The sequence below is a fragment of the Hylaeus volcanicus genome, chromosome 8 (assembly GCF_026283585.1).
Source record: "Hylaeus volcanicus isolate JK05 chromosome 8, UHH_iyHylVolc1.0_haploid, whole genome shotgun sequence".
Classification (NCBI taxonomy): domain Eukaryota; kingdom Metazoa; phylum Arthropoda; class Insecta; order Hymenoptera; family Colletidae; genus Hylaeus; species Hylaeus volcanicus.
Window position 1 is genome coordinate 15,196,520 of NC_071983.1, and position 13,353 is coordinate 15,209,872.

Genomic DNA, 13,353 nt, shown 5'->3' on the forward strand with positions numbered 1-13,353 from the left:
GCTTTAATATAAAGTATTGTGTATACATATTGGAACAGCGAGCAAACGAAGTTGATCGAAATAATTTTCCAGAAAAACGTTCAATTTAGAGTATCACGTTTAAACGGCAAATCCTATCGAGTTACCTGGTCGATGATGATGTCGAGGTCGAGGTCGAGGTCGAGGTCGAGAAGCAGCTCCTTCTTTCTTTCTCAGGGATTCGACGTAAACGTCGAGGACGAACTGCGGAACGGAATCATTCTCGACGGCGCAGTAAGTGGTCGAATAGTCTCCGAGCAACGGCACAAATAACACCCGGAGATCCAAATGGTTCGCGGTTTTCCATCGGTCGCGATAAAGCGGAATTAAAGCTGCGAGAGTAAACAATCGTGCCGCTAGCACGGGCACACAATTGCCATCAGTCGCGCCAGGATTCTTCCTGCCGTCGGCGTCGCACTTCGCGGTCGTGTCATTTGGATGTCACTCCAGCGAGCGAGCGACGAGCGAACGATCAATTATTAAGCCGATAAAGTGGACATATCTGTGCTGGTATCTGGGACGAGACGCTAATCGAGCATTTTCCAATGAATTATTCCAATAAAATATTACCCATCTCTGACTGCGATTAAATCTAAAGGATACGTAATCAAAGGGTGCCGAGATAAGTGCGCGATATAATCTCTGGAATGTAGCAGGATTTACTAGAATACGATTCGGAAGCGATCGGCAAACGATGAATTTCATTCAGCTGACCGTGCGATACATACGAGAGTGTCGTTCGAATCGCGTTGAAATCGAACCTCAGCGAGTCCACTCGACAATTACCGACACGAAGACACGAGATAAGAGTCCGTTTCGTATGCAAGAATCATAAACAATCGTCGGCACGCTAACGACCGCCGTATGTTTACGTTCCTAGTCATTTCTCTAATCGATGTTAGAGCATTTGACAACGGGAAGCGGTTCTGTTTACCTTATCGCTACCATTTATTGTCTTCCTTTCGAAGACGAAACATTTACTTCCATATACAGGGTGTCCCAAAACTCGGGGAGGAGCCGGAAATGGGGGGTAGCTGAGACGATTCTGAACAACAATTTCCTTTGCAAAAATGTCGGATGGGGCTTCGTTAAGGAGATATTAAGCGAAAACACCGACCAATCAGAGCGCGCGTAGACCGTTGGAGCGGCCGCGGTAGCGAAGGCTACGCGCTAGGTCGATGCTTCGATGCACGTCGAGTTACTTGTTCGCGTACAAGCGCGGCCGCCAGTATGTATTCCCTGTATGTATTCCTGTTCCGTTCTCTTCCGGAAAGTTCAACAACATTCATTCATTTATTTCAAGTGCGTAACTTATTATACAAAGTTATTGCACGACTGCTTACTTATTATTAGGTTGTCCGAAAAGTTTCTTTCGCTTTATTAATAAGTAATACATGCACGATAGTTTATGTTTTATGTTACATTACTGAATTGTGCACGATTCACTTTGCTCCATTATTGTTACAACATGAATATCTATGAAATTAGATTGTTTATTTATATAAACACGACCACATAAAATAATTGAGTGCAACTCGCGAAAGAAACTTTCGGGACAACCTAATGCTAGCTTATTTCCATTCTTCTTATCATCGTCTTACATAAACGCCTGCATTGTTTTAATACTGTTTGCAGTGTCGGTGCGTTGTCAATTCGCTCTAGCCACGTAGCAATGCTAGACTGCCGAAATATGGCTCCCCTGGAATTTGAGTAATGGATAACTTTTGTTTCCGCAGAGCTAATATTACACTAATGTCACTTTCACTAAGCTTTTTGTCACGACCCATTACGAGGATAGCGATATAACAAAGCTCTAGAAATTGAACGTAATAACTCCATGCAAATTCACGGAACATTAAAGAATATGTAAACCTAGTTCAAGTGTGCTATCATTTTGTCTGCGTCGGATTATGTATTTCTCTTCGAACTAAGGGAACTTATTGAAGTAAAGTCAATCTATGTTATGTTTACATATTCGTAGAAGGTACGTTTTACATATAACTCAGAGTTTCCTCGCAAGCATAATCTTAACAAGAGATATTAAAGATAGCACAGATGTGCTATCTTTTTGTCTGGGAGTGTATAACAGTTTCGTATGGACGGTCACGTTCGTGCAAAGACTGTAAAGTGCACTTTCCGATTCAATGGCCAGATCCTAGGCGCTGGCGCTTACGAGTTTGTTTTTTTTCCATTTTCTTACTTGTAACTTGTAACTACAGCTTCTATTAACGATAAGACTCGAGCACATGCTCGTCACCATCGGCGTCGTTCACTTCGCTCGATATAACATCGATTCGATTCGAACAACGTAACTTGATTCCAGATTCACTACTCGCTTCTTGTACGATAACATGTATATTTTAACGTACCTATACCTATTCAAAGATGGTCAACTAATTAATGATTTACAGTGGGTGTAGAATGTATTCGTACAGCGATCAATTTCCCAAAAAACTTTTATGTGAAATTGTAGGTTCTTAACTACTTCTTGTATAATCAATGATATTTTACATATTCTCGAAAGTCTCTAAGATAGATATAGTCCAAACAACATTTACTGGTTAATATAATTTGTGAAATTAACAAAAAAAAAAATGCGAAAAGTGGGTAAAAGTATAGAAGCAATAAGTATTTGCACGATTCTTATGACTAGACTGCAGATCTTTATGCATTCGTAGGAAATTTGAATGTGCAAGAACTTTTAAAATGCAAACAATATACAAGAATATAAAAAAAAGATTGAAAGTAAAGTTCATGTTATAACATTTGCAGAATAAAATAAATTATATTTGGGTTCAATTTTTGTAGGCACGTTCGCGAAGATTTTATTTTGCATGAAGATCCGCAGTCTACTTATGACGAACCATTTACAGTAGAGTTTGTAATGTAAACAGATTCGTTTATTGCTACGTACGAATTAGAAAACATCAATTTCCAGTAAATAAGATTTAAAAAATGCTCTAATAAAGAAATGAAAGAAGATCTCACCCCGAATAACATCGACATTTATGATAGTTAATTTAATACCAGAAGAGTTGCAGTAATTATAAAATCAAATTTCGTCTTTTTTTAAATAGAGTTTCAAAAATTTAACACTTGTACGAATACTTATTTACTTATAGTATATAGTATAATACTTATACAAAATAACTAATCTTTCCGTACACGAAGGAAGTATTATACAGTGTGTCCCAAAAGTCGGGGAGGAGCCGGAAATGGGAGGTAGCTGAGACGATTCTGAACAACAATTTCCTTTGCAAAAATGTCGGATGGGGCTTCGTTAAGGAGATATTAAGAGAAAACCCCGACCAATCAGAGCGCGCGTAGACCGTTGGAGCGGCCGCGGTAGCGAAGTCTACGCGCTAGGTCGATGCTTCGATGCCATACTTCGATGTATACTTCTCATCTATTGGGGCCCGCTGAACCCTCTGTAGCTCGGGTACCTCGGGGTTGCTAAGCCCGTACTGTAGCTACAAACACCGCTACAGCCCCTGAGGGACTTCCGGAAAGTACAACAACAGAGTTGCTACGTTCTTTACATTGTATTTTACTTTAATATTAACTTTAATACCACACGCCAGTCGAATATTTCTCATCGTCTGTTCGGTCGATCCTAATATTCGTCATTAAAACGGTATCGTTCGTTGAGTTTTTTTTTTTTGCACGAAATCCTCGTCTTTCCCAGAATAGCCCGTTGCTTGCAAGAACGAGCTTCGATCGTCAGCTTGTCTCGTTAGCGCGTTGCTAACGACACGGGCGTTCAAGCGTCCATTAATCAAATTTGCCGATAAACGAAGCTCTCGGGTTTATTGCAAACTTGGACCTCGTTTCTGTAATCGTATTTACAGTTTAAATCAGTTTTTTCTACGATCAATGGGGGATTCGGGAAAGTCACGTCAAGCGATAAGAAATTTCAAATTAATCGCCTCGCTGGGCATCTTATCAACCTGAACCATGACAGAATGAATGGACGGTGGAAGTCGTGTCTGTGAGTGTTTGAACGGATCGACAATGATCGATGGATAGCGGGAATAGAAACAAAGAAAGTGATATAAAAAAGAAAATAGAGCGAGAGAGAGAGCGAGAGAGAGAGAGAGAGAGAGAGAGAGAGAGAGAGAGAGAGAGAGAGAAAGTATATAATACGTTCTGACGGAAAGTGTCTCGTCGGGAAGACGCCTCGCCTCGGAGAAATGCAATTTAACTCGGCGCGTACAACGAATGACATTCATCGAGAGGTCAACACACTTTGTCTATTCCCTGCATGTACATATATAAGAATAGAATACTATTTTATCCTACTTTGCTAGAAAATTACTTCGCCGGATGAGCTAGAATTTTTGCATAACTCATCTCGCGACGTGCAGTGTTCGCTTCGAGGCTCGTTGCCACGACATCCCAGACTGTACACTGTACGTACAGCGCGTGGTTTCAAACTATGTACTGATGACTATGAACGACACATAAAATAAATAGTATCCCACACGGGTAAAACCGCGGGATCCAGGTAGTTTACATACAGTTGGATGCAAGTTTCCGGCCAAAAATAATTTTGAAACTAAATTATGTATAATAGGTGTAAAGTAGAAATACAAATGTATCATAGTAAAGAGCTTTTATTATATTATCGAAATGTACAACTCAAAAATTCGATGCAACAAGTATTAATTATTTATAACAAAAATAACAATTTTTACTTTTTCATACGTATCCGGCCGAGTACAAAACACGAAGAAAAAACACGATAACTGAACTTGGCCGGATACGTATGAAGAAGTAAAAATTGTTATTTTTATTATAAATAATTAATACTTGTTGTATCGAATTTTTGAGTTGTACATTTCGATAGTATAATAAAAGCTCTTTACTATGATACATTTGTATTTCTACTTTACACCTATTATACATAATTTAATTTCAAAATTATTTTTGGCCGGAAACTTTTGCATGCAACTGTATATGTATCTACGATTTCATCAGATTCAGTTTTATATTAATAATTTAATGTATTCCAATCCAACAAATATACCCTTTTGAATATAGTATATAGTATAGATGCGTCGAATAAAAATCGAAACATGATGACCAATCGACAATCGACAATCGAAGATTGTCAGTAAATCCAGCAATTCCCTTGAAACTTGGAAGAAGAAACCTTAATTGCTTTTCGAGCAAGCATTCTGTCCACCGCTTTAAAGGACAACTTTGTACCGCATAAAATTACTTTTTTCGTCGCTGCCAGAACCAAGAGATATGAAAACTATGAAAGATCAACTGTTGAGGTGGATTTGCGAAAAGCACGCAATGGATAGCCCACTAGACAGACGCATGGTTCGGGAAAAAGCGCTAGAGTTAACGAAGACACATAAACTCGATGGTAGGTAGTTGAGTTTCCTCGATAATAATTTCCGATTGTAACTTCGCGAGAGTAAGAAACGCCCAAGTGCACTCGATCCTTTTTCCTCGTCCGTGAACCATATACGTACAACATGTCCGATCGAAACGAACCGAAACTCGACAATCGCGAGATTTAATTCCATCGTTTTCGTTCTACCTTCTTCGATATCTATCGCAAATATCATATAAAAGTAGGTATCTCTAGGTACAACACGTGCGATATTTATAGAATACGATAGAACGGTCAAGTATCGTGTACGAAGGAAAAATGAAGAATCAGTTGCGTGTGCTCTAATCGTTGGATAACAAGTTCGTTATTTTTTCGTACCGAAAAAGCCCGGATACTATAGTTACAACTATGTTTATAGTTATAGATTCGTGAATTTTCTAACAAAGCCTGAGAACGAAACCGAGTTGAATGCGTTAATCGACCCGAAGATTAGGCGAGCTGTCGCGAACGGTAGATTAGGTACACGGAACGAACAATTTCGATGTCCACGTTATAGGTTTCAAGTGTTCGAACAAATGGATTACGAATTTCCTGAAGGAGCACGGTTTCTCTACAGACCTGAGCAACCGTACCGGGCCATATTTCTGCAACTACCGCGACTGGATCGACATCATGAGATCGACGATAGAAAAATACAAGCACAACGATGTGTTTCACATGGACGAGCTGACCATGTACTCCGACATCCTCCCAGCGAGGATCGCGAGTCCTCGATCTAAAGTATCCGCGGCCAATCGAATAACGATACTGATGGGTTGCAACTCTTCTGGAACGAGCAAACTACCGCTTCTGATTTGCGGACCTTACCCGTCCAGAACTACGACCAAGGGCCACCTTTACTGCCACAGTGAGGATTGTTCCATCAGCGACGAGCTGTTCACCGATTGGCTATTGGCCGTTAACGATCGTATGATCGAGCGCGATCGTACGATCCTGCTGTTTCTTCCACGAAGCAGAGCTCGCGCACTTGACGGTATAACGTTGAGGAACGTGAACCTGGTTTACCTTCCCAATGCTTTCCCAGCGCACTTGCGACCGTTGCGAAGGGACGTTTTCCATTACGTCAAGATGATCTTCAGACGAAGGTAAGGCGAGTCCCGGACGGAACTAACTACGGTATTGTCGCGAAATAAGCAACTCGGTCGCGACCGGCGAGATATGCTGTTCGGCTTGACTTTGTTCTCGAGCGTGACGAGGGGCAACCCGTATACAAAACAGGGGGTTCGGTTTAGCGACAAATTAATAGGGCTGTTCAAGTATCCGAAAAAATCAAGCCGAGTTGGACTCGGCTCGAAGTCACGAGCCAAGTCAAGTACTTGATTAATAAGTCGATTAATTTTAATTATTCGTGTAATGTAAATTCTACATATCACGCTGTTACACAGCAGAGAAATCTTAAATTAATCGATATTATATCGCGTTTGGTACCATTTTCATCAGTATAACATCAGGAATTCGGTAGTGCAATTTGTTTCTTTAACTTTTATAAAACACAACAAAAAGAGAACATATCATGACAAACATTTCACACTTTATTGCTCGGACCCTTTGAGGTCCGTCGTGGGTTAAAGTCGGCACACGTGCGCTTTGGATGGTTCAACCCTTGGTTTATGGCTTTCAGTAATCACCCGATTTCACTTCATATGCATCGTATTATTACGGGAGTAACGCCGATGGATTCCTTACGTTTTCCTGATGAAAACGCTACTAAACACTATGTAAATCGGACTATTTTTAACAAAGATAGGCAAAAAGCGTGCAAATCATTTTTTCCGTATAATTTCCTTCTAAATAATCCGAATTGTATCGTGTCTGGTACCATTTTCATTGGGATAACATAAGGAATCGATTGGTAATACATCCGCTAAGATCCGATAAGAAATACGGAAAATGATGGTCGACTTTCTTTGGGTCTAGTTTGCTACGTCCTTTTTATGATACCATTGTAGCTCGGGGGCGGATTAACATGTGTACTCGGAAAAGCTTGAAACTATTCGAGTTGCCCGGTTCTTTCGGGCCGCTTGGTTTTTTCGGACCGCTCGATTCTATTCGGATAGCTTGAAAAATTCAAGTTACTTGGTTTCTTTCGGGTAGCTTGAATTTCTCGTGACTTCGAGCCGAGTCCAACTCGGCTTGATTTTTTCGGGTATTTGAACAGCCCTACTTGAAAGCCGCTTGAATATTCGGTCTTTCCAGCAGCACTACAAACTATAGAGTGATCGCTCGAGAACAGGTATTATTCTTTGGAGAATGATAGAAGATAACATGCTTTTTCATTTTACCAGTAGTAAAATCGAACGAATGGAACGTATATGTATGTACAGTAATGTCTGAGGATGGTAAATAACGCCGGAATTATGTCGTGTTTGGTCTCATTTTAATCAGGAAAATATCAGGAATCTAATGATAAAAGTTTTACAACAAAAAGGTTTCACCGTTGCATTAAATTGTCTCACCGACATACCCTCTTGTTTTCGCTCCGTCCTCTTCTTTATTCGCTGTCATTCTCCATATTCGAAGCTCGTCAGCAAACATCAGAGAATATACGATTCATGTACTTAAATACTGCTCGGCGATCGAACTCCTAGATTCCTCCAAGGGGCATACCTCCCAGTAGTGAGGATGGTTTCTGTGCATTTATGGAGACTTTACTGTATTTGAAAATTTCATTACACGCGTGTAGTCGCAAAAAAAAGAAGTACAGTAGATTCTCTATAATTCGCTGAAACTCGGTAGCGAAAACGACGAATTGATATAAAAACACCAAACATGATATGTTGTAACTTGAAACATGATATAATTTCGTGCATATTTGTTTATTTTTAAAATGTTATAACCTGTTTAGCATATACCCTGGTGTTTTCGCTCCGTCCTCTTCCTCTATTCGCTGTCCTTCTCTACGTTCGAAGCTCGTCGGCAAACATCAGAGAATATACGAACTCTACGATAACTGCACAAGGTCAGTCCCCGAGCTTGTGCAGTTATGGAGACATTACTGTACAACTAACAGTAGTATTTCGGAGAATACGCACGCCAGAGAAAGAGAAAACGTTACACCTATTTTGTCCTCTTTCCACTAATCTGTTCAGTTGGCCGTGAAAGATTTATGGCTTCTCGTTTTCACCTCAAATAAAAAGGCGGGGATAGCGAGTTGCTTATTTCGAGACAATACTGTAGCAACTTCCCCAACAGTTGACAGATGTCTCGTTCCGTAAGGTTGTAACGAGTTCGGAACATTGGCGTTCGCGTTTCCGTTGGTTAAAGGTACGCGGCACGTTTGGAACGACGTACCTCCGAATGGAACCTTCGCGACGTCTTGGAATCCTTGATCGAGGGTTGGGAAAGAGTACCGCGCGAAATCGTAATATACGGTTTCCAAAGGACACGTTTCAGAACCGACAACTGCTTCATGCAGATCGATTGCGACTGCTGGCCAACACTGAACACGGGCGTTTCGTTCAAAAGATTCGTCACGTTCGACGACGATCTCTCGGACGAACGCGTGTCCTCCGAAAGGAACAACCGATATCACGGCTACAATCTCAGGGCTGACGCCAAAAACCTCCTACAGGTGAAAACTAATTGTAAAGGTCGATTCAGACTATACGACACGGACCGTCACGTTCCGGCAACGACACGACAAAACATTAAAACGCGCGTTTTCTTAACAGACACCGACCTGAACGTTCCGTCAACGGGAATAGTGTGAATGTTTTTGTTGAATATTTATTTAGGAAATAAATACAACAGAGTTTTAAACTAAGTATATATTTAAAAGTATAAACTATAATTTACAAAACAGAACCGATGTTCTTCGTTCAGAGGTTTTCTGCTAACTAAACGCCGAGAGTAGGAAAAAACTATAAACGGTCAGGGGGTGCAATAAACCGTGTCCTTCTCAGGCAAAACCGACCCCCGGTAAGGAGGGGACTGCGTTGACGAGCGCAACTACAGAAAACGTTCAAAATTACTGGCACATAGTGCTTATTCTCAACAGTTTTATCGTGTCGGTGCCGGAACGTGACGGTCCGTGTCGTATGGTCTGAATCGACCTTTAGAGCCCCCGCAGACTGCAGACTGCAGACTTTCTATCGGCCGATAGTTTGATCGGGTTCTTAACCCTTTGCGCTCGAGTGGCGCCTCTATGGCGACATATGTAATTTAAAAGTGATTTTTTTGAACGTACAATTGCAATTTTACTTATATCAGAATACAATTAATTATTAATTGAAATAATAATGCATTAAGTCATGAATGTTTGTAGATGTTTCTTTTCGAAGTAGAGTTTTTGGTTTTACAGAAATTTATTATAATACCGGATTTGATTTTATAGAAAAATGCCTCGAGCGCAAAGGGTTAATCAGCATGAAGATACATGCAAGTGCGCACATTACAACAATCCGGTAACGGCCGATAAATAAGATTGATGGGCTACACGATTGCATTCAAACTAATCCATCGACGAACTATCGGCCAACTATTAATCAGTATGACGGCTTGTAGCCGCGCGCACACATGACGATTGTTTTCTTGCTGACTCGGCGGATAGTTATCGGCCGACAGAAAGTCTGCAGTCTGCGGGGAGCCTAACCATCGATCACCGATCGATTACTATTAGGTTGTCCCAAAAGTTTCTTTCGCTTTATTAATAAGTAATACACGCACAATATTTTATGTTTTATGTTACATTACTGAATTGTCCACGATTCATTTTGCTCCATTACTGTTACAACATGAATATCTATGAAATTAGATTGTCTATTTATATAAACACGACCACATAAAATAATTGAGTGCAACTCGCGAAAGAAACTTTCGGGACAACCTAATATATTATAGATAAGTAAATAAGTAAATGTCACCGATACAGATCGATAACGAGGACAGCGTCGGTTTGACATTGGACCAAGTCGAAAACGCTGACGAGTCGGTTATGGTAAATCGACCGGTATCGAATCAAAATTCCACTCCTTCGTCTTCGTTTTGTCAACAAGCCCGGGACATTTCTACACGGCGACGGTCCAGATCTCCAGAATTGGACGGTTCCGAAGGACATTTCGAAGCTGACGGTAAAAACGAGAAAAGAATGAAAACGAAGCACGACTGGTCGAAGCAGTACGAAACTACTTTCGTTTTCGGCTCCCCGAATGCGAATGCGAATATTAACGCGACCGCAAACACCTCGAATCGAAAAAATTGCTCCGCGGAGCAGCATCGAGACGACAAAAATATTCTCGATTCCTACATTTTCAACGCAACACCGTCATCCGCCTCTCCGAGATACTAAACGACCAAGTTCATCTTTCTTTCGAAATATAATACAACAGATTTCCCATAACCCAGGCGAACGAATATATGTACATTTCCGTAAAAAAGTCTCGGAACTTGCTTCTGTGTTGTTTCTATATGTACGTTACGATAAGTACGAAAATATTTGCGAAATTCCACAAAAGTGTATTATTCCATACCAAGCAACAGAAAATAGATAGAAATTCTGCTTGAACGTCTGCGTTTGTATTTCGATCTCGTTTGCCACCAGTTGTTTCCTTTCTACTATAATTAGACGGTGCATAATTGCACATCCATAGACCCGTCGCACGGTTCGTGGTAACGATTTTTGTCCTAATCGATTAACCGACCTCTTTCTTCTCTCCGGGAACACCTATCGCAAAATACCTAGAAAAATAAAATTTTCTTCTTATGAATCGAAACATTGTTTCTTTTTTCATTGCATTACATTACGTTATGGTGCGTTACGTTGCGTTAAAGATTATATCAAACAATGCGTGCACGATAACGCAACTGCACGATTTCGCTAATGCAAACATATCACATGAATGTTTCCTTCCTACGATTCCACGCGGGTATACCTACACCTACGCATGTACACTCCCAGACAAAAAGATAGCACAGGTGTGCTATCTTTAATATCTCGTATTAAGATTATGCTAGCGTGAAAACTCGTGAGTTATATGTAAAACGTACCTTCTACGAATATGTAAACATAACATAGATTGACTTTACTTCAATGATTTCTCTTAATTCGAAGAGAAGCACGTAATTCAACCCAGACAAAATGATAGCACACTTGAAAAATAAAGATATATATTTCGTATAACACCACTACCACAACAAAAGTATACATATTTCTTAGAATAATATATATACAACTATATTTTTCTAATAATGCGTAGAACCCCCTTTGTTTTCTGTAATTTCCACCATCCTTTAAGGTAAAGAATTACATATATAGTTATTTAATTTTTATTTGTGTTAAATTTTCCCATTCGGTTATAACGCAAGTTTTTAATTCATTTATATTTGAAAATCGTCGGCCTTCAGCATACACTGCTTGCAAAAGCATTGCCCAGCAATTTTTGATGTTATTATGGTCAGGTGCGCGCGCTGGCCATTGACGAGTGGAAATATTCTCCTTAAAAAAATATACCTTAATAATTTTAGCAGCATATGTTGCAGCATTATCTTGCTGGGATATATATGGTGTAATAGCAGTGCGTTCTGCATACGTATAAATTTTTTATTAGTTCGAGGTAACGAATGCTATTTATTTTGCTCTGAAAAAACTTAATTTCTGTTTTCCCTTGATATCCGTTAACAGCCCAGACCATATTACTCCATCTCCACGCTTTTGACGTCGATTTTTGTTAGTGGTTGTTTACGAACATCGTAATAATAATACGTACATCTGTCTGGGCCATCAAGGGTGAAGCGTTTCGCATCCGTAAAGATGACTTTTCTCCAAGTCTTCTTCCAAAGTACATGTGCATTTGCAAATAACAACCGTGTCTCTTTGTGTCTTGCGTTTAGTGATGGTTTCGCCATTAATCTAGCCCGATTTATAATGCCTAGTCTGGAGTCTTCATGGCGAACATTTTGCATATTTGTTTCTACGCCAGCTTTCTTAGCGATCTCTCTCGCAGTAGCACGAGAATTGGAAGCAGCACGTATTATTGCTCGTGTATCGCGTTCAGATAATGCTGCTTGGCCTTCCGGTACTTTTATTTTTTCCATATGCACTTGTATATTTCAGCAAATTATACAATAACTCTTCAAGTGCGACTAATTTCGTTTGGAATTTGAGTAATGGATAACTTTTGTTTCCGCAGAGCTAATATTACATTAATGTCACTTTCACTAAGCTTTTTGTCACGACCCATTACGAGGATAGCGATATAACAAAGCTCTAGAAATTGAACGTAATAACTCCATGCAAATTCACGGAACATTAAAGAATATGTAAACCTAGTTCAAGTGTGCTACCATTTTGTCTGCGTCGGATTATGTATTTCTCTTCGAACTAAGGGAACTCATTGAAGTAAAGTCAATCTATGTTATGTTTACATATTCGTAGAAGGTACATTTTATATATAACTCAGAGTTTCCACGCAAGCATAATCTTAACACGAGATATTAAAGATAGCACAGATGTGCTATCTTTTTGTCTGGGAGTGTATAACAGTTTCGTATGGACGGTCACGTTCGTGCAAAGACTGTAAAGTGCACTTTCCGATTCAATGGCCAGATCCTAGGCGCTGGCGCTTACGAGTTTGTTTTTTTCCATTTCCTTACTTGTAACTTGTAACTACAGCTTCTATTAACGATAAGACTCGAGCACATGCTCGTCACCATCGGCGTCGTTCACTTCGCTCGATATAACATCGATTCGATTCGAACAACGTAACTTGATTCCAGATTCACTACTCGCTTCTTGTACGATAACATGTATATTTGAACGTACCTATACCTATTCAAAGATGGTCAACTAATTAATGATTTACAGTGGATGCAGAATGTATTCGTACACCGATCAATTTCCAAAAAAAATTTTTGTGTAAAATTGTAGTTTCTTAACTATTTTTTATATAATCAATGATATTTTACATATTCTCGAAAGTCTCTAAGATAGATAT

At 39.8% G+C, this 13,353-nt stretch overlaps 2 protein-coding genes across 5 annotated transcripts in view; one reads left to right on the forward strand and one right to left on the reverse strand.

The window, feature by feature from the left end:
• LOC128881074 (uncharacterized) overlaps positions 1 to 1,034 on the reverse strand; it is a 12,748-nt gene extending 11,714 nt beyond the window's left edge. The window contains exon 1 of one of the 4 annotated variants that reach the window (XM_054131763.1): positions 126 to 1,034. The gene's annotated coding sequence lies outside the window, so the exon portion shown is untranslated. The remainder of the gene's footprint in view (positions 1 to 125) is intronic. The other 3 variants (XM_054131764.1, XM_054131762.1, XM_054131758.1) reach the window with 3 other exon arrangements.
• Positions 1,035 to 5,268: 4,234 nt separating this feature from the next.
• LOC128881173 (tigger transposable element-derived protein 4-like) lies at positions 5,269 to 10,709 on the forward strand. Its single transcript, XM_054131955.1, has 4 exons — positions 5,269 to 5,392; positions 5,919 to 6,507; positions 8,687 to 9,107; positions 10,293 to 10,709. Exons 1-4 carry the CDS (start codon positions 5,269 to 5,271, stop codon positions 10,707 to 10,709), a joined length of 1,551 nt encoding a protein of 516 aa, XP_053987930.1.
• The last annotated feature ends 2,644 nt before the right edge of the window (positions 10,710 to 13,353 follow it).

What these genes read in the sequence shown, in the direction of transcription:
- LOC128881173 (XM_054131955.1), top strand. Translation starts at nt 5,269, where the DNA reads ATGAAAACTATGAAAGATCAACTGTTGAGGTGGATTTGCGAAAAGCAC. An exon ending in AAGATGATCTTCAGACGAAG is followed by an intron (nt 6,508 to 8,686) that starts GTAAGGCGAGTC and finishes CGTTGGTTAAAG; the next exon opens with GTACGCGGCACGTTTGGAAC. An exon ending in TAACAGACACCGACCTGAAC is followed by an intron (nt 9,108 to 10,292) that starts GTTCCGTCAACG and finishes TCACCGATACAG; the next exon opens with ATCGATAACGAGGACAGCGT.